Below are 23,458 nucleotides of genomic sequence, written 5' to 3'. Positions count from 1 at the left end.
TATGCAAGTACAGCAAGTGATTAGGAAGGCAAATGGAATGTTAGCATTTATTTCAAGAGGAACGGAATATAAAAGCGGAGAAGCTTTACAGCAGCTATACTGGGCCTTGATGAGACCACATCTGAAGTACCGTGTACAATTTTGGTCTCCTTATTTGAAATAAGATATAATTGCTTTAGAAGCAATTCAGAGAAGATTGATTTGACTCATTCCTGGAATGAAGGGCTCATCTTATGAAGAAAGGTTGAACAGGTTAGGCCTATATCCATTGGAGTTTAGAAGAATGAGAGGTGATCTTATTGAAACATATAAGAGGACTGGATAGGGCGGATACCGGGAGGATGCTTCCTCTTGTGGGGGAAAATAGAACTCAGGGATGCAGTTTAAGAATAAGAGGTCTCCCTTTTAAGGCAAAACCAAGGAGAATTATTTTTCTCTCAGGTTCATTAGAGGGTAGAATTCTCTTCCCCAGAAAGTAGTGGAAGCTTGGTCCTTAACTTTATTCAAGGCTGAGTTAGACAGACTTTGTTAGACAAGGGAGTCAAGGGTTATGGGGTGCAGACAGGAAAGTGGAGCTGAGAACACAACCAGATCAGCCATGATCTTATTAAATGGTGGAGCAGGTCTGTGTGCACCTCCGGGACTGGTCTGCTGGATGTGACTCTCCAGGAGAGTCACCAATATCTTAATGGAGGAGGCCATTTCCTCTGCTGATCAGAGGAAAATGGCAGCACTCATGGCCTGGATAGACTCCTCCACTGTCCGAGAAAGGGTGCGCATGCCCTCTGGAATCCCCAGCAGATTTTCATGCACCTCATGCTGTACATCCAGCATCTGCTGCCTTACTGCAGACTCCTGAAACACCATCAGCCTGGCGTTCAGCATGGGTCTGCCCTGTCATATTCCGCTGACTGTGAGTGGCCTCGGCTGTAACAACCTCCAACAGCTGCTCAGCCATGGTTGTGGTGCTCTCTCCAGATTGTGACCCTGAATCTAATTCTGAATGGATACCCACTAACGTGGGAGTATCTGCACTGGTGGAGCTGAGTGATGAGATGCTGCATCCTCTGAGGTTCGCTCTTCCTCAGAGGTAGACAACTGTCTCCTAGAGATTGCAGTTCTCAGGTCTTGTGGAAGACCTGGATGCAAGAACAAAGAAGAAAGATCAAAGGGTTTTTCCCTTCCAAACCCGATCCTCCAAAATCGGCTGGTGTTCAGATCGATGCATATACAGCGGAGGCAACAGGAGCACCTTCCCCTGTGCTTGCCCAAGGCTTCCTCATGCCCAGTCATGAGGCCAGTCACCTTCCTGCACTTGGACTCCTGTCTCATCATCTGCGATGGAGAGGCTGCTATGCTCCCTTTTCAGTTCCAGAGCCTCATCTTCCATGGATGTGAGGATGGTGAGAAGTTAGACCCCACCGCCAATCTGGGCCCATTCTTTAGCATTGTGACTTCTCTTATCCTGCAGTAGCAAAGAAGAACAATGTTAGTTGTCCGACAAAGACATGGACAATGCCTGAGCAGGTGGCATTGTGGCTGTCTATTTTAGGCCCCATTGAATACATCTTGCATTTGGCCAATCTGGAAAGACCTTGTAAGAATCCCCACTGACAGAAGTGCATCTATTGACTGAGCTGCATCTATTTCTCTTACAGGAGCTGCTGTGGCCTGATCCCATTAACGCTGACTGGGTGGGGTCTTCACACCCAACAATTGCACCCTTGTACGATGTTATTTGCAAACGCCTAAGGGAACCGGGTTATGGGATACTCACCCTGGAGGAACGGAGAAGGACATTCAAGCTCTTGTGGTGCTGCAGCCCAGTTCTCCAGATGACCTCATGTCTACTGACCTCCTCTGCAATCTCCGCTTGATTAGACAGGGGGGTTTACTCCTGTCCCTGAGACCTCCTCACTTTCCTGAGTAGCCTGGAGAAGAACCTGCAGGGAGTCGTCACTGAACCGAGGGGCCTCCCAGGACCTTCCTTCAGGCATGCCAACAAATGTCTCATTCCTCCAGTCTTCACAATGTCTGCTTCACTGACCAGTAGACCTTCTCACACCAGCAGGGCTGGACTGCTAACTATGGCTTCAGGGCAGGCTCAAGCTGGACTGCTGGCTGTGGCTTCAGGGCAGGTTGGGCCCAGATTCCTGGCTGTGACATCAGGGCTGTCTTGGTATTCATGGCAGTCTTTAGCTGTAATCCGAGGGTGCTGACAGCCCTTTAAAAATGGCACTAGCACCTTTAGCTGTAGCTTCACTGCCTGTCTCCATTCCAGGAATGGTCATTCCCCCTGCCCCTCCACCCTGCTGCCTGCTGGCAGTTAATTGACATTCCATTTGGGGATTGCGTTGTGAGCCCCAGCAGCACCTCCTTCTGGTCCCGCTCGGGTCTCCACGGAAAACCCCGGCCAGTGTGTAGGACAGTTGCCCAGGTATCCCGAAGGCTTTTTGTTAGTCTGATGAATTTTACTTATTATGATTTTTTTTTTGGTTTGAACTTTCCAAGATTGGTGAGTACGATGAGTTTTAGGAGCTAGTTCACTTATCTGGAATATTGTATTATAAATACAAGAGGCTCACACGTTGCTCTATTCACCATAATCCCCTCAATTCACCTACCAACAGTGTTGTTCAGCTGCAACTCATACCTCACATTCATAGCTTCACCTCATCCTCGCAAACCTAGCACAGCTGCAAACCACACACTCACATCTCACAGCTTTCACAGACTACCAGCTAATCAACTATGACAGGTACAACACTCACATTGCACCACACTCACAGCTGCACTTCCCTCTGTCTTGCAGGCTAAGCTGGCCATTACTCAGAGAGAGCAGCACCCAAGCGGTGGGTGTCAGGCTCAACTGCATGGCCTCGTGTCACGGAGAAAATGGTTCTGGAAATCATTGAGTGACCACGATTAACACCATGGCCAGTGGCAAGGCTGGAAACATAAAGGATGACATTATGTTCCAACTAATTCACTTCCTTCTCATTCCACAATATCTTCTGGTTTACACACTGCAGATGGTGTATCCATGCACCAATTGCTTTCTGGCCGTTCCCTCACCGCAACCATTCTTGCTGCTTTAATGCTTTCAAAAACCTGCTGTCTAGCCAGGCATTGATATGGGAGGCTGAAGTCCTAGAGGAACAAGAGACTAATGAAGAAGAAACATGGTCACTGGATCTCAGATTTATAGCCACCGTCTTTGATACTGACATTGTATTTCAGAGGGCAGTATATAGGTAGAATCTGCATATGGTGAATCACTGGACATGAATGGCTTGCAGCCAGGGCAGGGAATAAGAATAGCATACATGCTGCAGAGGACTCAGATGAGGACTTTGATGGGGTGGCATATAGAAAAAGGCTGATGGACATGCACACAGAAAAGCTTGGTGCATTTGCACACAGAAAAGCTTGGTGCATTGGCAGGCCTGTCAGAAAGGCTGTGTCCAAGGAACTTGGAGGAGTCCGGCTCAAACTTGGCACAGGGCTTCCCACAGAGCATGGAGTTCATCCTGTCCAGCATGGAAGTGGTGGGCAACATCATGAGAATAATTGCTGACCCAAACCATTATGACCAATGTCTTAGCTTCCATTGCAGCACAACCAGAAACCACCCAACACCTGAATGCTGCAATGAAAGTTCAGACTAAGGTTATGAAATCTCAGCATGGTGCCATGCAGGCTCAGACTGCAGATGGCAGCATTCAAAGTAACTTAGAGTCTCACAGCAGTCCACCAATCTGTTCTCCAGCACATTACTAGAATTGCTGAGGCTTTGTTCTGGCAGGAGTGGCAGTGGTTTCATGGGGCCTGAACCTTTTGTCCTCTCCTAGGGTGACAGCATTTAAATTCCTACTGACTCTTGCTGTTGCCCATCAGCCAGACAGCCCAGACTGCTGCCACCCATACTGTGATGGTGCAGTCTGAAGCTGAGCCTTCTAGGCTTAAGAGCTGTTTGACCATATCCTTCAAGGCCAAGTGCGAAACTGCATTGAAAGTCATTAGCCTTTCACTAATTATGCTGCAGCCACTAAGATAGCCCTGCGTAGAAACACTAGGACAGGCAAAAGCACCTGCAATAATGGTACTAAGGGAATGCACAAGGATGATTAGTTAAGATTTGTATGGAAAGTTGGATGTTTTGTTGGATAAAGTTGGTGTGGAATGGCTATTTTGTGATGACTTTCATTTTAGCATTCTGGTCAGAGGTTGCTTTAATGGGTTGTAACGGAATGATGGTTGAACAATGTTGAACAAGGATCTGAGGCATCATTCACAGAAACAGGAGTCAAATGAGACACTCATGGGCAACCGGTCCAGATGTGTGTTTGCTGATTGCAAACCTCCTCCTGAGCTGCTCACTGAATCCCTGGTAGCAAAGGTTGTGCCATTATGATGGTCAGGTTGTGGTAGATGCAGCAGGCCATCACAAAATGGGACAGCCATTCTGCTCAATATAAAGGTTCCTTCAGTATGATTGAGACATAGTGAAACCTTTGCTGCATCCAGTCGATGATGTTTCTTGTGACAGCATGGCTCTTGTTATATGAATGCAGGACACAAGTGGTTGGATTGCTGAGAGGAATCATCAGCCAGGTGTAGAGCGTATAGCCCTTGTTGCTCAGTGGTCATCCTCTGGTTTGATGTGGTGTCTGAAAGATTGATGTAACATTAAACTGGTGCAGGATACATGCATTATGTCTGCTGCCAGCATAGGGGGCATTCACCAGCATGATGTGCTGAGCATGGTTGCAAATGAATTGCATATTCAGTGAGTTGTAACCTTTGCAGTTTTGGTACACCTCAGTATCGAAACGTGGCAGCTGCAAAGCCACTTGTGTAGAGTCGATAGCACCCTGCACAATAGGGAAGCCTGCTATCCTTCATCTGCTTCTCTCTGTTTAAAGAAAACTCAACAAAAGTCTCCCCTCTGGTCATAGAGTCTCTGTCATCTCTCTGATTTAACAATGGATGGCAAACTGGGAGATGGTAAATGTGCTGCCAGTTCCAGCTTGCCAGGATCCTGATGCCTAGAAATTCAAGGCCACTGTCACCTTCCCAGCCACTGGCAGCACTAGCCTTGCCCTGCTCTAAAGCTGCTGGTTTGGTTTCAAGAAGTGGTGGAGATTTTTGAGCACCTTGTTGGTGAATCGCAGATGCCACACACACTGCTCCACATTTAGGTGGAGATAAGATTATTGCTCCCAGAAGATTCTAGGTGAATATGGCCTCCAAGTGAAAACCCATCTTCCCCTGTTCCTTCTCTGTCAACAGCTTGTCGTCTTGTTGCCTTTCCAACATCCCTCTCCCACGTTGCAGTACAAGGAGTACTACTAAAGCCCACATGACTGGGAGCAAATGGCCTGATCAGAACCCTTCCAGCCACAACCACTTCCTTTTCCACGTGGACCACATGCAGCACCAGTCCCTGCAGAGTTCATCAACTGTAAACAACTCCTCAAGATATTCAGCACTTCCACAAACTCAAACCGAGCCAGTAGAAAGTAATCAGCAAGTCCCTGGAAGTTGTAATGATCCCTATAAATAGTGCATATGGTGAAGGTGGTGCTTCTTGCTGCTGAACACATGTTCAATTGTGTGTGTTTAAGAGAGGGCTTTAGCTAGAGCAGTGATTCAAAATTCTTGCATCAAATCAGCACGAGACACTGACTAACTTCATTATCTGCCAACTCTGCATACTTCCAACGCATGCTCTTCATGGCTGCACTAACACCCTCACACAGGTTGCACTTGGTGTGGGCAATACTAGAAGTGAGCGCAAGCAGCATCGGTATTTTGGATCAAAATGGCAGCCCTGGTACCGAAACCATGGAACCAAATTCTGCAGCCCTAATATTTTCCTCCGCTTCTTGCTCTCCTCTCCTTATAGTTTTGACACTGGCTGGGCTATGTTTTCATTGATGCTAAAAGCTTAAGCTGAAGTCACTCACTGTATAGCTCTAGCACAGACAGGTTATACCGGGAATCACCGGATGATGGTCAGGAGATCCGTAATTGATTATTTTCCCCCTGCCTTCCTAACTCAGAAAGACTTTCCTAGAACAGATTGGAATTGAACTTAGGAAGTTCTTGGTCTGTATGGATCAGTTTGAATCTGGACAAATCATTTATCTTTATTTTCAAATCATATGAAAAATTGACAGAAGGTGTTGTCTTACTTTTATTTATTAAAACTGAGGGATATGGTGGAGTATTGGGTTAGCATACTGTGCTTTTGCTCTGGATGGGGCCTAAATTCAGACTTAGCTGATAAAGTCTCCTCTCTCTGGTGCCAGTAAACGTCCCTCATGAAATAAGCCTGGGCAGTTACAACCCAATTCCTCAGGCATGAGGGCCTATAGCACCAAACTTCCCAGAGTCTGGCAATAGATTGACAGTCTCACTTGTGAAACCGTAAGGATAGCCAATGTGGGAAACATAAATTGTCGCATTCATACATAGAGTGCTTTTTTGAGATTAAAAGTGAATCTGTGCTGGAAATCTGAAATGAAATAAGAAAATTATAGAACACACAGCAAGCCTGACAGCAACCGAAGGAGAAAGTCAAGTTAACTTTGGAACGACGACCCTTTTTTGACAGTCTAGACGTGTGCTGCATTTTTTTTTTGCTTCGCTGTCCTATGAAAGTGGTGATAGGTTAACATTTTGGGTCAGACTCTTCAGCAAATTCGATGATGGTCTGACCAGAAACATTAACCTGTCTTTTCTCTTTCAGATATTGACTCATCTAATGCACATTTCAATATTTAGTGTTTCTTCTGTAATTCATAGGAATGTAAGAACAGGAGTAGGCCATTTAGCCCCTTCAAATTGCTAATGGCTCATCCATAACTCACCTCCATTAAAATGCTTTTGTTCCATATCCCTTGACATTCTTAACCAATAAAAATCTCGGATTCTTCATCTTGAAAATTTTAATTCACCCGGCATACACTGCCTTTTGGGGGAACAAGGTCCAGATTTCCACTGCACTTTGTGTGAGGGCAAAGAAGCTTCCTGGTGCCATTCCAGTTGGCCTGGTTTTGATTTTAAAATAATTCCTCCTTGTGGGATGTGGTGTGAGTAAGAAATGAGATGAAATGATCCCTCTTTAATGGTTCAATCATGTGTAATGCTAAAGGCTCCAAATCACATGGCAATAAAACTAAATGTGACCATCCTTTGTGAAAAAACAGGATAATAACACTTGGAATGTAACTGATGTTTGTAGATCTTTGAAAATCTGATCTCTTTTCTCAATCAGTTATTTTTGTTTACATTGTTTTCTGTTTTATTCACTTCCTGTAGAATTTAAACGGAGAAAAGTATCAAGCACTGAATTCAAGGCTTATTATTGGAAAACCTCGTTTGAAACTTCTGTTTGGAGAGATAGCCAAATGCAATAGACAGTGAGTAAATGTTAAGTTTCTGGATGTTGCAAGAAGGTGAAAGCAGAAAATTTTAGTTGCTGTGGTGTGTCATTTGTATGCTCTAAAGTACCGTAGCAGACGATAGGGTACTACTTGTAGTCAGATGCTGGCTTGAACACTGAGGATATACCAAGTTACTGGAACGCTAAGAGAACCACATTCAGCCTTTGACATGGCGCACATCTTTTGTGCTTCCTGTAAGTAGTTAATGAGCAAGGTTTTACAGTCAACGGCAAAGCAAGAGCATGCACAGTTGACCATGAAGAAAGCTGCTCACAAAGATTTAGTGAGCTTGTGGTGGGAATTTGCCTTTTCCCGATGGTAGTTTAAATCTGATGCCAAGTCAGAAGGATATGTTGGTGCGCAGCAACAGTGATGTCAACAGTCAATCGATCAAATTGAAGCTGTAACTTTTTCAAGGGTTTTTTTATAGTGAGAATAACAGTGTTAAAGCGGAAGGTCTCATTAATTCTTGTTTGCAAGGAGGCACTGTTCTGTGGGAACCTCTACAGCATACCCTAGAAGAAGCTTAGACTCACTGACAGCAACTTCTGGATTTCCATGGTATCCTGTGCATGCCTGAATTCCCAAAGTGCTGTCAGTTTCAGTGGAGTATTTATGGCGAACACTGACAGTTTTTCCATCAGTATTACAGCAGAACCCAGGCCATGGCTTCAATTGTGAAGGCTTAGGAACAGAACTAGGCCATTTAGTCCTTTGATCTTGTTCAGCCATCCAATTAAACCATAGTTGATCTATACCTCAATTCCATTCACCAACCTTTGATTCATACCAAAGAAAAATCAATCAATCTTGGTCTTCGATATCAATCAACTCAAATCCACAGCTTCTGGAGGAAAGAGTTCCAGATTTTAACCTCCCCTTGTGTGGAAAAGGTGTTTCCTAATTTCACTCCTGAACAGTATAGCTCCAATTTAAAGGTGAAAATCCTTTGTTATTAGTTTTCACAAAATGCTTACAGATGAGCAAGACCCAATTTTAATACGTTAATCCAGAAAAACCCATTGCTGCACCCAGTTGTTCCTTAAATGGTTCCAAGATTTCCACATCCTCTACTCCACCCATAAATCAATTCCAATTACCGATCACACTCTTTATGAAGACCCTCTTGATATCAGTCCCACTGTGATCTTTTACTGTTTAAAGTTGTGTCCCATTGTACTATTTATATTGTTTGATGTAAAGTATTATTCTGGACACACTGATGTTATGCTCTGACCAGAGCAGCATAGAGTTTGCTCATGACATCTTCTGCTTTTATTCCAATTTTTTGGGTGTGTAATTCAACATTCTATTGGCTGTTTTGATTGCTGTTGTGCATTGGCTGGACATACTTAGCGTTGTGTTTACTGTGACTTTTAGGTTACTTTCAATTACATCTTTAGCTATTTCAACAGCGTTCATAAAGTATGAATGTTAGCAGTTTTCCTTCCCACATACAATACTTTGACTTGTCTGTGTTAAATTTCTTCTGTCATTGATTATCCTAAATATTTGTTTAACTCCTTCTGTAGTTTCTGGGCTGCTTCTTTCAAGTATTCCACTAAATTTGATATCACCTAATTTACATTGCCTTTTAGAATCCAAGTAATTGATGTAAATAAGAGACAGAGGTGGTCCCAGCACTAAGCCTGAGGTACTTAACTTTGTATTTGCCCATAACGTGACATTACTCCACTTCACCTGCATCCATCTCTTTTCCACCCATCAACCAGTTTCTTAACCATACCCATGTTTTGTCCTAAATTTCCAAAACTTTGATCTTAAAGTTCTACATGAAATATTAATTATCAAATACTTTTCAGAAGTCAAAGTGCAGATCATCCTAAAGTTTACCACAATTGACTTGGGTTATTTCTTCCACAAAGTAATCAATGAGGTTGCTCAGGCAGGACCTTTCCTTTCCAAAGGTTTGTTAACTGCTGTTCACTTGGCTGTACAGATAATCTCAAGTTTGCTTATAATAATTGATCATATTATTTTACATGGAATTAATGTAAGACTGATGAGGCTGTCAATGCTTGTTTCTGATTTGTCAAATTTTTGAAAATGGGCACCACTACAGCCTATTTCCAATATTCTGGTAGCTTTTCAAGTGTCCTCATAACTAGTATCTTGCAATTCTACCTTTGAGATTTTTTTTTGTTTTAAGCTCTTTATGTTCATCTAGGATTTCATGTAATTCATATTTGAAGCCTTGAATTATGCTTTGGTACTTTTTTCTTTTGGGAGAGCATAATTAACCACTTCTAAAAGATTTTCTTAGTTGTTTTTCTGATCTGCTTTTGAATTGTTTTGTTAAATATCTGTTAACAGTGATCAGTGATATGTACATTTGCCCTGAATGGGGTGTCTGCTGTCTTCAACAATTTCTTTCTCTGCACCGAAACATTCATTGTTTATGTGACAGCAATCTCAAAGAATCACTTGTGAGATGTATATTGCATAGAATTAAGGTTGTTTTAAGCATCTATTGGATTACCAGCAAGCTACCACTGATAAAGGTAGGTGCAACTAGTTTTGAGGGAGAGAAGGTGTTCAAACTTCACAATTTATAGCAAAATAATAAAGACGTTCATCCTGAAATTATGCCATGAAACAATAGGTTTAGAATGTTTGCCTGAAATGTTTCTCTCTGGTATTAACCCATTTAAAGTACTGTAAACTAAATGAGCAGACTGTGGAATCACAGGTAAATGCATAGAGGAACTGCCTACATCTGACTCCATATTTTTATTGCTATGTTAATATGCGGAGTAGATTTTAACCTTGCTGCTTGATGGAAAACGGGTAGTAGCAGAGCTGGACCACCATCCACTCCCCACCATGCCTCCACACGTCTATTATTTGCAATAGACAATGAATATTGGAAATCCTCTTCCAATCACTAGACATTTAAAGTAAATGTTCAACCTGAAATGAAGTTTCAGAGATTTGCTTGTATTTTACCTGGAAGATGGTTGCTAGACTTGAGCAAATAAAATAGTGCTGTAAAATATCCCAGACAATATACCTTCCACTAATATTGATATTATTTTTCAGCTAAACTACTGTGTTAGTCTGAGAAATCATTCCAAATGACACTTCTGTTTCTTCTTCCTTTCTGACAGAAAATGTGTTGGCGTTTTTTGCTGTGGGCCCAATGAACTCTCCAAGGAACTTCACAAGCTCAGCAACAAAACCTGTTCACATGGAACAAAATTTGAGTACAACAAAGAATCTTTCTCCTGAAAATCACTAAAGAAAAGATTCAGCACAAAAACTTGAAGTGCAATTATTTTGCTGATATGATAGTCAGCAGGATCAGCCTTAGACAATCTCCAGTCACCAAAGAGTGAACCATATTGAATTAATGCTAATTCAGTAGTTGGTGTGGCACAGGTACAAAGTTATATATTGGGATGTCAATGTCAGTTTACCAATTGGTATTTTTTTCATTGAGTAGTTGAAAGCTGGATATTTTGATTCTATTATAACAATTTTATGGAAGGTTGGGATTGTTATTGCAATTTTAGCAAACCTATTTCTTAAAAAGGAATTTACTTGTAGGTGCAGAACTCAACTCTGACATATGGGCCAGAATTTTCCTGTTGGCGTGCGGGGGAGGGACCCACACACCAACACGTAAAATGACGCGCGGTGATGTTGGACAAATGTCCCGACATCACCGTGCGCCATCGTGATATTTCGTTGGGCGGGCATATGATGATATCCGATGCGTGCCCACCATTAATTAACAGGCCACTTAAGGCCCTTGAGGTGCCAATCGATGGCGATTTTTTGGCATGCGATCTTTGGGTCGGCGCACAGGTGCAATGGGCAGGCGGGTAGGACACATTTGTATAAATCTCATCCACAGGCGGGATAAGAGGGCTCAGTGGGATCATGAGTGTGCTTTCTCAAGTATTGATGTTTCCTGTGTCATCTGCAATACTTCAAAACGCATACCAGCTGCTTTTTCTGGACTCACAACCTTCAGGTCAGCACTCTGCAGTGAGGAATCTTTTTTGGGCCTGCAGGTTTCAGGAAGCCTTCCCTTAGCCTGGGAATGGGAGCAGAACTCTCCACTGGAGGCACCTCCTCTGAGGAGGAAGGGAGGGCTAGAAGGGGGAGGAGGCCAGGAGTGCACATTCAACCTCCAGGGGAGCCACCTTTGGGAGGACAGGTGTAGGCACAGGGAGTGCTGGGCCAAGAGGTAGTCCAAGGCATAAGGGGCTGTAGAAGATGCCACTATCCTGCTGCCAGGGTATACAGGCGGCGAAGCAGCTACCTCAATATGTCTGAGGTGCAGTGCCGAAGGAGGCTCCATCTCTCAAGGGAGACACTCAACTATACCTGTCAGATGATTGGGCCTGAGATCTCTGTGAACTGTGTGGGTGGACACCCCATGCCAGTGGCTCTAAAGGTCACAGCTGCCCTCAACTTCTCTGCCTCTGCCTCCTTCCAGGGCTCGGTGGGTGATCTTTGCAGTGTCTCCCAATCAGCTGTCCACACTTGTGTCAAGCAGGTTACAGATGCTCTGTTCAGGCATGCATTGACCTTCATCCACTACCGTTGGGACCAGGCAAGCCAGACACAGTGAGCCAGAGGCTTCGTGGCCATTGCTGGCTTCCCCCGTGTCCAGGGTGCAATTGACTGTACACATGTGGCCATCAAGGCGCCAGCAGGTGAGCCCGGTGCCTTCGTCAACAGGAAGGGCTTCCACTCCATGAACGTGCAGATAGTGTGTGATCACAGGATGCTGATTCTACAAGTCTGTGCAAGGTACCCAGGCAGCTCCCACAATGCCTACATCCTCAGACACTCCCAAATGCCAGGGCTCTTCAGTGCTCCAGCCCAGCTTGATGGATGGCTGCTGGGTGACAAGGGCTATCCCCTCAGAAGGTGGCTCATGATGCCTCTCCGCCATCCAAGAACAGAAGCTGAGCAGCGGTACAATAGGAGCCAGGCCTCCATAAGAGCTGTGTTGGAGAGAGCCATTGGTCTTCTCAATATGCGCTTCCAATGCCTGGACCACTCAGGGGGCACACTCCAGTACCCCCCAGATCGTGTGTCGGTGATAGTGGTTGCATGCTACGCTCTCCACAATCTTGCGCTGGAAAGGGGGGACGCTGTGGACGATGAAGATGTAGACACAGTGACTGCGGTTGCACATGATGAGTCCAGCAGTGAGTCCGAGGATGAGCATGCACCGGGAAATGCTGAGGGGGTAGATGCTAACGTGGGCATACTCCAGGGAGGCAGGGACACCCGGGAGGCTTTAATCCAACGAACCTACAGCTAGCACACCACATATGGACCACCAGGACAAGCCTGGGCTGCAGGCTCCATACTCGATACCTAAGTGCAAAATCTGCCTGGATAGGAACATTAACTAAGGGCCTTGTTAATAAAGCTGAATGTCCCACAAAACTCTCATATCATTATTGGTAACCATCCACCTGCAGAATAAAAGAGGCACCCTCAGCCATGGTGACATGTCTGAATTTAATATTACACCCAAAGAAACTTAAGAAAACAAAATGACAAAGGTGTTAAAAATCACACCAACTCATGAAAACCTCATTGCGGGCCAACACAAAAGCACCAGTGATAAACCCGTGGTGTGCCTATGGTGCCTTATGTTTATGTCTTTGGGTGCTATGTCTTGGTGCTGCCCCCTCGCTGGCACTGGCATTGGAGACAGCCTGCTCACTCTGTTGGCCTCGATGACCTTGGCGTTCGTCCTCTGGCCCGTGGAGCCTGTGCTGGCCCCACCTGGGAGGGAGCTGCCAGTTCCAAAGCTGGCATCTCCCCAGTCATCGCAGCCTCATCAGATGCAACAGTTACTGGCAGAGGGGCGGAGGAGCTGCCGCCCTCATCCGGAGCGCCCTGAGAGGAACCCGCAGAGATGACAGGCAGCTGCTGCACTGACATGAGGTCGCTTCGGACCTCTCTGCTCACCATGGATGGATGGGCACTGAGCTGGGAAACTTGGTGCCCAGACCATCTCCCACACTGGCACTGACCAGCTGAGGTCAATGCCGATGTGAGGGCACATCCCCAGGAAGCCCTGATTGGTCTCCTGGAGGAGCCTCTCCACGAGAGTCGCCACTCTCTCCATGGAGGACGCATGGCGCTCGGCCGTGAGGATCATTGCTTCGGCGATAGTCCGCGTGGAGTCCTCCACCATGGAGACCAAGCCAAGCATAGCCTCATGTATCTCACCCAGATGCTCCCGCACACCCGGCCCCATTTCCTATGTTTGCTGTGTTGCGGACGACTCCAGAGGCACATCATCAGCCACTGACTGAACATGTGCCTGGTCCCCTGCAGTCCTCCGACTCCTGGCACCATGGGCACTCTCTGTCTCTGCCAGCTCCTCCAGCGACTGTGAAGTGCCCTCACCGCTGTGCCCCGGGACACCAGCCGATGTTCCAATTCCCACCGAGGTGCTAATATCTGCGCTGGTGCCTGCCTGGCAGAAATGGTGTGACATTGGTGAGACTTCAGGGCCCTCAGGTGTGAGAGGGGGCCTCTGCTGCTCCTCCTCCTCGCCCTGCTCTGCTGATGCTGAAAGGAAGAACAAGGACATTGGATCAGTTAACATGGAGACAATGTCAATGTGTATCCCTGTCCCCCGGATCATTATGTGCTCATCCTTCCATAAGCAATGGTCAAGCCATGTTGCAAACTTCAATCACTGAACATTCAGCACCGCTTTGGCTGCTGGAAGAACAACGGTGACCTCACTGCTGGGCAATCATACCTGCCCGTGGCACCCCAGCCTCACCGATACCGGTGGACCTGGGCACATGCATCTCTCCAAATCTAGGGCCTCCTGCTCGAAGCGGCTGAGAATCACTAACTGGGCCGGCCCGCCGCCAGTCCTCACCCATTTGGCGGCATTATGTGCATTCTTCTCCTGAAAAGGAGAGAAGAGCATTGCTTAGTGCTAATTGTACCTGGACTCTCTTCGCGGACGGCCCACCCCAACCAGAGTGGGACAAATCAGGGCTCCAGTGTCTTCTCACCCCGCTGCTGCTGAACGCTCACAAACAAACAAAGATGCTAGGCCTGTCCCCCCCCTCCCCACCCCTTGGGCCAAATGCTGCCTACATCACATTTGGCACCACACGGTCTAACCTTCCATAGCAAGGAGGCGCAAGCACGTGGAGCACAGAGGACAGCAGATCGATCGGTGCCACGCCACCTTGAAGCTCCCCTCCCAGCATCTCATCACCCTGACTTTGACATGTCCTAGTGTTCCAGCACTGCGCCTGGGTGCAGTTCCTCCAGGTTGTCCCAAAAACAGTAATGTGGGTCTCAGTGTACCACATGCTGCGGGTGCAGAACCCATCTATTCACCACCCCCTCAGGGTGACCTCGGCCTGGGCAATATCTGCTGGCCCACCCAGCGAAGGACACATGCCGTCAATGATTCAATGCAATCACTGCACTTGGACTTGAAAGGGGGGCGACGGGGAGAAATCCTACCTGCTGGATTAAGTGACCAACGTCAACATGGTACTCACCTTCCCAAGTGCAGCAGGTCATTGAAGCGCCTGCGACACTGGATCCAGATGCGCCACACCACGTCGCGGCAGCTCACCACCTCCACCACCTCCTCCCAGGCACATATGATAATTTGGGGTGGCCTCCTCCTCCCGTCCTGGGGTACCAGGACCTCCAGCCGTGCTGGAGGGCTGCAAAGCAATCATCAGAAAAACGAGGGGCACAGCACCCCCTTGCCCTACCCTCCTGCCTGGCCTGCTCATCAACAGTGCTCTGGGGAGCCCTTCCACTGGCCATGATTCACAGCCTTGGAAAGGCTGCAGCAGCTTTTTTAAAACAGGTCGCCATTGGACCCGGCAGTCATTGCAGACCCGCCACTGCCTGCCCACTCCCGCTGTCCTCGGGAGCCACAATTCATGCTAGGTGGGCCTTAATTGGCCTGCCCATGTAAAATGGCGCGGGCGACGATCAGGCCTGCGCCTGCTCCCGCACCGCCTACCCGACAGGCAGAAAATTCTGCCCATAGTGAGGGGGAAAATTGGATGCTCTGCTGTGAAAGGTCAGTGATTTGAAAACAGCCCGAGGCTTCTGTGCATCCATTACTTCCCCTTACCACCTTAATTAGTGTAGTTTGCTGTAGCTGGCTGAGAAGCAAACGCCCTCATCTCATTTATACTTTCACGTACTGGATATTAAAGCATATTTATTGTATTAATAGGATAGCTGACAAGTACAGTCCTGTGGTTTTTGCTCAAAGCCCATGAGCTGACCATTATAATACACTTGTAGACTTGGTTCATTACAATAGTTCTCAGTCGCTTCCAATACTATTGAACCCTATCTACTCAAATCATGCTTCTTGCAGAATAATTACAGAGAAGTCTGTTGATTGGATCTCACTCAGAGGAGGATGCATGTTAAATAGGAGATTTTTTAAAAGTAGAGATTTAAAAGACTGAGCCTATGACAAACGTTGAATAAATTCTGCTCCATTAATTTTTCACACCATGTAAAGTCTGTAGGAAAAAGATGCTGGTATCAACAGAAACTTTTGAAAGTGTTGAAAATGATGATGTTGTGGTGCATCACTTTAATGCACTAATACCCTGTGCCAAGCAGTGTTAAATTACAGGTTTTGCCAGAGACTTTGTATCCCAGCTAGCTGTCACACATGGCAAAACAAAAATCTTAAACTTGAAAGGAAAAGTCAGCCGGACCTACTCTCGCACACATCCTGTTAGCAGGTTGAATGACAACTTTGGCAGAGATCTTGAAGTGAGTTTCTAAGTCATCTCTTGGCAGAGGCATGACATGAGAAAGCTAAGAAAAAATTACTGAGAAGCAAAATCAATTCAAATTTAGAAGAGGAAGAATCAATATATTTAATAATTGAAAAAAATTACTTAGTCAGCAAATCCCTAACTGTTCCATGCTAGAAAGAAACATCCCACTTTTGTATAATGGAAGGGAGCCAGTTAACTCATTCAACTTTCAGCATTGTATAACCAAAACTGAATATTAGATGAGTTATTTCTGTGAGCTTCTACATTTATTGATTTTTCAACTTGCTTGCATTCAGTCATTTGCATATGTACTGAGCTAAAGGGCATATGTGGCTTGTAACACAATTATTTGACCAGCTGAAAAAACCATGTCACAATTCTACTTTCTGGGCAGGATTTTCCCAGCGGTGAGCAGGAGGCGGGGCCTGCTTGCCGATGCATAGAATGACGCATGGTGACGTTGGGCGGAACTCCCGACACCACCGCGCCCCATTTAAATTTTCAGGTAGGCTGGGGCTCAGCAAAATCAGCTGTGCGCCCGCCAACCTGTCAATGGCCAATTGAGGCCATTGACGGAGTCATTTAAGTAATTAGAGGACCTGCCCGTCCAACCTTAAGGTTGGCGGGCAGGCCGGGAGCCCTGGCGGGCATTACAAAAAACATGAAACCTCATCCACCGGTGGGATGAGGTTTCATGTAGATTTTTAAAAATTTAATTAAAGTTTTTTAAAAAGTTATGGACATGTCCCAACTCATGTGACAGTGTCACATGAGGGGACATGTCAGGGATCTTTTTTTCTGCTTTTAATAATTTGTACAGTAAAGACAATCTCCCTGAGGCAGCACTTAGCCTCAGGGAGATGAGTACGCTCTTTCGTGCACATGCTCAAAAGAGCGCACTCTCAGGTTTAGGGATTCCCCCCTGCCTGCACAGCTTCCATGCGGATGTCACGCTGGACCGGCCTTAATTGGCCCGCCCACATAAAATGGCGGTGGTGCATCTCTGCGTACCCGCACTTCAACTTCCCCCCCCCTCCCTGACAGGGGGAAAATCCTGCCCTCTCAGTAGAAAGGTTGATATCAGAGTGGATAGTGCGTGCTCTATAGGAGCACCCTCATTGGCATCTCTTCACTAACCTAGTTCCTTAAAATATCATCATGGGCCACAGTTCTGGAAAGTTTTTTAGTACAGGGATGGAGGGTACAAGTTGATTACAACTCCCTCATCTTTTCCAGGATAACGTAAAGCAGAATTAATGCCATTCCTCTGTGATCAAAAGCATGCAGTGTTATAATTTATTTTTCTTCACAAAACACCGGTCCAAGGGCCAGGACTCGGTGGGGGATTTGTTAGTAGCTTGCTTGCAATTTCTCACAACTGTCAAGTGTAAAATAAGGGAGAGCCCAACACCAAAAATACAAAAGTAAATGGTTAGTTTTAGGGCTTTTCTAACCAGATTTTGCCAAATTAAATATTAGCCAAATCAAATGCTTTGTAGCCAGAACTTCTTATTGAGTCAATGGTCATAATCATAACTACCATCATTTATTTTTACTTTATTAGTCATTTAGAATTATTCATAAATCAGTGGGTAAGAGTTTGTGGTGGACAGGTTTTAGTAACTGCCATGTATATTTTTAAATTTAAAAAAATCCTAATTAGCTTTTACAATAAACAGAAGCCACCTCATTAACATTGGTTGGGAAGAGTGACAAAACATATTAAAGAAAATGTATGGTATTGATGCTCCCTGTGATTAGATAGAAATTCTCACTCTGTGGTAGTGTAACATTATTGCTGAAGTTCTTGTATATCACAATATAAAATCACAGTGTGTACTGAAGACCAGAGCCTTTCTGTATTTCCCTGTCAAGATCTTTATCTGACGTAGCAATATTAATGGTAAAAAATGTCTGCTTCCACTTCAGAATTTGCTTTTATATTTGAACAATTCTGGGCCAATTTTGTGTAGTATTTATATTTTGGTTCACTTGATATTATTTCTGATCTGCATGTCATTCTGTGAGTAAAATGAATATACATATTAATTATTGTAAATAATGTAAGTTCTTTAAACTTTCAAAGACAACTGGGCGAAACTGAAACATGATGGCATATCTTTCAAAAATGACTTAAGAGCTATTGATTGGTTTCATTGCAGATGCATTGATTTCTGCTCTATACTTGAGTAATCATGTGTAAAAAAACAAACCTCAATATTAAGTATATTGGAACATGAAGTGTATAATAATGAGAGTGAGTATTAGAATCCTCATTATCTCAGGGCAGGGGGAAATGTGGCCAATAATAGCAGTGGATGTGATACTTTTTCAACAGTCTTAAAAATTGAGGCATGAACTTAAATTTCCTTTCTCAGGAATATTTGAATGGTACAATCCAGTATGATTCTGCCCAGGGAGGAAGTATAAAGAAGTATACTGGGTTTTTTAAATGGCAATAAACAAATACGTGACCAAGATCCCTGGAAGAAATTCTTGGCAGTAGTCACCTTTTGATTATTTTCTACATTGCCAGATTCAGATGTTCCAGATATTATTGCCTTATTTCAGCTTTAAATGACTATTCTTCCCCAATGTGTTGTTGAAGGGCAACATGGCCTCCTGCCTTTTCTGCCTCAGCTTCTGTCTATCAGTATTCATAGCTGGCAGGTTATTTTTGAAGAGCCATTTCTGAAAGCTGAACAGGAGCCTCACAGCCACTTGATGCAGCTGCTTTCAACACAGATTGAAATATACTACAAGGCTGATGTACAACTTGAATTCTAAATCATTTTGAAAATTTGTCTTTAGTTGACATTGAGAATGCCTGTAGAAATATATTAAATCAGAGATTCCTAGCTCCCAAGCGAATTATAATTTTGAATATGTTTAGGAAGAGCAGTAAAATCATGCTTAAAAATTCTCAGGGACAGCTTTGCTACAAGATTGATTAAGGCTTTCTTATTCACAGTGTTGTTTTATCTGATGACTGAAAATGCCTCAACCCACTCTATCAATTCTAATTATGTTCATACATAAAAGTTTGGCGTTCCATATGTAATAAAATGCATAACTTTCTGAATTTGTTGACTTTATTTGAATATTTCCACGTTTTCCTTAAATTGACACCTAACAAAATATCAAACGTAAAGCAAATTTGTTATATATTTTTCATATTGTGTCTGGCTGTGAAGGATTGGGTTAAATAACAAACCTCAATATTAAGTATATTGGAACATTACCACCTACTGGAATTTCAGCAGCACTACAAAGGAAACAGAGGGCCGGATTTTTGCGGTCAGAATGACGCCAAAGCCATTTAAAAATGGTGGGTGATACCCAATTTTGGGATTCCTGCCCCCATTCCCGGCGCAGGCAATATTTACCAGTGCAGGAGGAGGGTGAGGATAGTAGTCTTGCACCCTGCACTCCCGAACTGGCTGGTTCCACTGCAGGGGACAATTTTTGTGGAGACGGCTCATGACTCGTGGTACATGGGCCCTCAGAGGATTTGTGACTAGTCTGGATTTATCTATCTTTTAAAAGGTGACTTCGAAAGTTCTTACTCAGGCCCTCCAGCCATTCCCCTTTGCTTCTCATAGCCTCTATGCCAATTTGTGCCCCCAGTCACTCCCCATGGCCCCTCCGACTCTCCATACCAACTCAATATTAACTCATATTCCCCAGCCAATACCCATGGCTCTTCATGCTCTCCATGCAATTCAAAGCCAACTCATACCCCAACTATGGTCCTTCATAACAAAAACAGAATTACCTGGAAAAACTCAGCAGGTCTGGCAGCATCGGTGGAGAAGAAAAGAGTTGACATTTCGAGTCCAACATGACCCTTCAACAGAACTGAAGTATAGTTAGGAGAGGGGTGAAATATAAGCTGGTTTAAGGTGGGGGGCGGGGGGAGAGAAGTTGAGGGCGGGGTGGTTGTGGGGACAAGCAAGCAGTGATAGGAGCAGATAATCAAAAGATGTCACAGACAAAAGGATCAAAGAGGTGTTGAAGGTGGTGATATTATCTAAGAAAAGTGCTAATTAAGAATGGATGGCAGGACACTCAAGGTACAGCTCTAGTGGGGGTGGGGTGGAAAGACTGGCAAGGTATTAGTTGTAGATTTAAAAATAATGGAAATAGGTGGGAAAAGAAGAATCTATATACATTATTGAAAAAAAAGGGAGGGGGAAGAAAAAGGGTGGGGATGGGGGGAGGGAGCTTAAGATCTAAAGTTGTTGAATCCCCCCAGCATTCCCGTCCCCCCCAGCAACCCTGTAAACTGTCAATCAGGCAGACCATTAAAGTCAATAACGGAGGCTTCAAGTACTCCACACCTCTTAATCTTGACCACATAAACAAAGAGATCACAGAAAGAACGACTTATTATAGCAACTTAGGGCAGGGTTTCACACTGAGTGGGCAGGTGCATACCTGACCCACTCGAGCATAAAATGACATGCGATCTTTTGGTTGGCAGGCATGCACGGGAGTCAGAAGCCCGCCCACTGACAATTAAAAGGTCTATTAAGGCCATTAAAGGTTTAATTAAATGTATTTTTCATTGTCTGTCCAACCTTACGGTTGAAGGGCAGGCGAAAAGGCCAAGCGGCCTTTGCACTTTTTAGGAAACCACATCCACAGGCAGGATGAGGTTTCCAACAGCAAACAAAAATAAAATAAAAAATAATAAAAAAATAAAAACAGAGTCATATGAGGGGACATGTTTTTTAACGCCTTAAAATTCTGTATTTTTTATTTCCCCTCTGCCTCAAGTTCGCGCTCGCCCTCCTCTCCCCAAACCCCCCCCCCCCCCCCCCCCCCCACCACAAGGCAGCACTGCCGCGTGCATTTCACGCTGGGCGGGCCTTAATTGGTCCGCCGGGCGTGAAATCGCGGACTGGCCCCGCAGGCAGCAGTTGGCTTCCCAACCGCTCCCTCCCGTCTCTGCTGAGCCCACCCCGATGAGGGAAAAATCCTGGCTTTTAAGATGCCAAAGTCAACAATTCACTTCACTTTTTAAAACAGAATCCCAGCTGAGCTCATGCTTTTATTGGGCTGGGTTCTTAGCCAAGTATGCAAATGAGGGCAGGTGAAGGAGGACATGAAACTGGGACTGTGAATTTTTGACTTTGTTCTTCAAAGAACATTTCTTAATGGGTGTTTGTTTTCTCAGCAGTTCCATACTTACCACTGGTATTAAATGGTTCATTGGTTACGTGCACAGTGCATATTGGGTGGATGGGCATGGAAGGGGCATGAGTTGGTATTGAGTTGGCAGGGACAATGAGGGGCCATGGCGGTTTGCTGGGGGGATTGAGTTGGCGTTGAATTGGCATGGAGAGTATGAGGGGCTGAGGGACCATGTGAAGTGGTTGGGGACATGACTTGGTATGGAGAGTATGAGGAGTCAAGGAGAGTAGATGAGAGGGGGTGAGAGCTAGAGAGCCTAACTGCTTTTATTACAGCTGGGATGAAGAACCAGAGCACAAAGGTGGGTCTTCTAAACCAGCTTACCTCGGCATTCGCCTGTGGCCATCTAGGAGCTGCTTCCGGGGTCAGCCTGCACCCTAATGTCATATATACTTTGAACGGAAAGTATGTCTTGCATTTATACAGTACCTTTCACAATTCCAGGATGTTCCAATATGCTTTACTGTCAATGATGTACTTCTGAAGTAATGGTGCTGGTATAATGATTGTTAGAAACTACATCATAAACCAGATGCAGACATTCCAGTTTAAAAAAAGTTGAGCTGTTGCCTGCTATAGGCAAGTTACCTGGAGAATGCAGTGAAGAATAGTTTATCAAACCAGACTGAAGTGTACATAAGAACATAAGGGGGCAGCATTTTCCCCCCACTGGAGGGGTTGTGTGGGAGCGGGCGGTGGGGGGCGCGCCACCATTTTACGTGGGCGGGCCAATTAAGGCCCGCCCATCATGACGTATGCCCAGAAGCGCTGTGTGCTCCCTATGCGGGCGGGGGTGGGTGGGGGTTTCCCTGAGTCGGGAGCGCGCTTTTTCGCGCATGTGTGCAGAAGAGCACACGGATCTCCCTGAGGCAAAGTGCTGCCTCAGAGAGATCAGTGTTACTTATAAAAACCTAATTAAAGACGGAAAAAAATTTAAGGATATGTCCCCTCATGTGAAACCGTTGCATGAGATGGGACATGTCCATTACTTTTATTAAAAAGTTTTCGTGAAATTTTAAATCTTACTGAAACCTCATCCCGCCCGTGGATGAGTTTCATGCATTATCCGAAGGCCGCCTGGCCTCCTCGCCTGCCCGCCAACCTTAAGGTTGGATGGGCAGGCCCATTAAGTTCATTAATTAGTTTTTTAATGGCCATAATAGGCCATTGACGGTTTGGCGGGCGCACAGCCGACTCGGCTGCGTGCCTGCCAAACTGAAAATGTAAGTGATGCAGGGTGACGTCGGGACGCCCGCCTGACACCACCCCGTGTCATTTTACGCCCCCGCTCGCCGACCGGAAAATGCTGCCCAAGAAATAGGAGCAGGAGTAGGCCATTTGTCCCCTCAAGCCTGCCCCGCCATTCAATAAGATCATGGCTGATCTGCCCCAGGCCTCAACTCCTCTTTCGTGCCAGCTCCTTCAACTCCCCGATATTTCAAAAATCTATCTATCTCCTCTTTAAATACTTTCAGTGATCTAGTCTCCACAACTCTAGGGTAGAGAATTCCAAACATTCACTACCCTCTGAGAGAAGAAATTCCTTCATATCTCAGTTTTAAATGAGTGTCCCCTTATTCTGTAACCATGTCCCTTAGTTCAAGATTCCCCCACTAGTGGAAACATCTTCTCAACATCTACCCTGTAAAATCCCCTCAGAATCTTGTACATTTCAATAAGATCACCGCTCATTCTTCTAAACTCTAATGAATAAAGGCCTAACCTGTTTAACCGTTCTTGATAAATCAACCCCTTCATCCCAGGAATCAGCCTAAGTGAATCTCTTTTGAACTGCATCCAATGCTAGTATATCCTTTCTTAAATATGGGGACCAAAACTGTACACAGTACTCCAGTTGCAGCCTCACCAATGCCCTGTACAGTTGTAACAAGACTTCCCTATTTTTAAACTCCAACCCCCTAGCAATACAGGCCAAAATTCCATTTGCCTCCTTAATTACTTGCTGCACTTGCAAGTTAACATTTAGTGTTTCATGCACAAGAACACCCAGATCCC

General features: G+C 45.2%; 1 protein-coding gene across 6 annotated transcripts in view; it reads left to right on the top strand.

Moving 5' to 3' along the window:
• The window catches only part of nox4 (NADPH oxidase 4), a 215,301-nt gene extending 204,294 nt beyond the window's left edge, over positions 1-11,007 (top strand). For all 6 annotated transcript variants that reach the window (XM_078545752.1, XM_078545754.1, XM_078545750.1 and 3 more), the window contains 2 exons: positions 7,327-7,427; positions 10,580-11,007. In XM_078545752.1, the coding sequence (XP_078401878.1) occupies positions 7,327-7,427; positions 10,580-10,700 (222 nt within the window). In that variant the 3' untranslated portion in view covers positions 10,701-11,007. The remainder of the gene's footprint in view (positions 1-7,326; positions 7,428-10,579) is intronic.
• Positions 11,008-23,458: the final 12,451 nt, after the last annotated feature.

This window comes from Cetorhinus maximus, chromosome 7 (assembly GCF_964194155.1).
Source record: "Cetorhinus maximus chromosome 7, sCetMax3.hap1.1, whole genome shotgun sequence".
NCBI classification, from domain to species: domain Eukaryota; kingdom Metazoa; phylum Chordata; class Chondrichthyes; order Lamniformes; family Cetorhinidae; genus Cetorhinus; species Cetorhinus maximus.
Note: the sequence above shows the minus strand (reverse complement) of the source record. Positions and strands in the feature narration are given on the sequence as shown.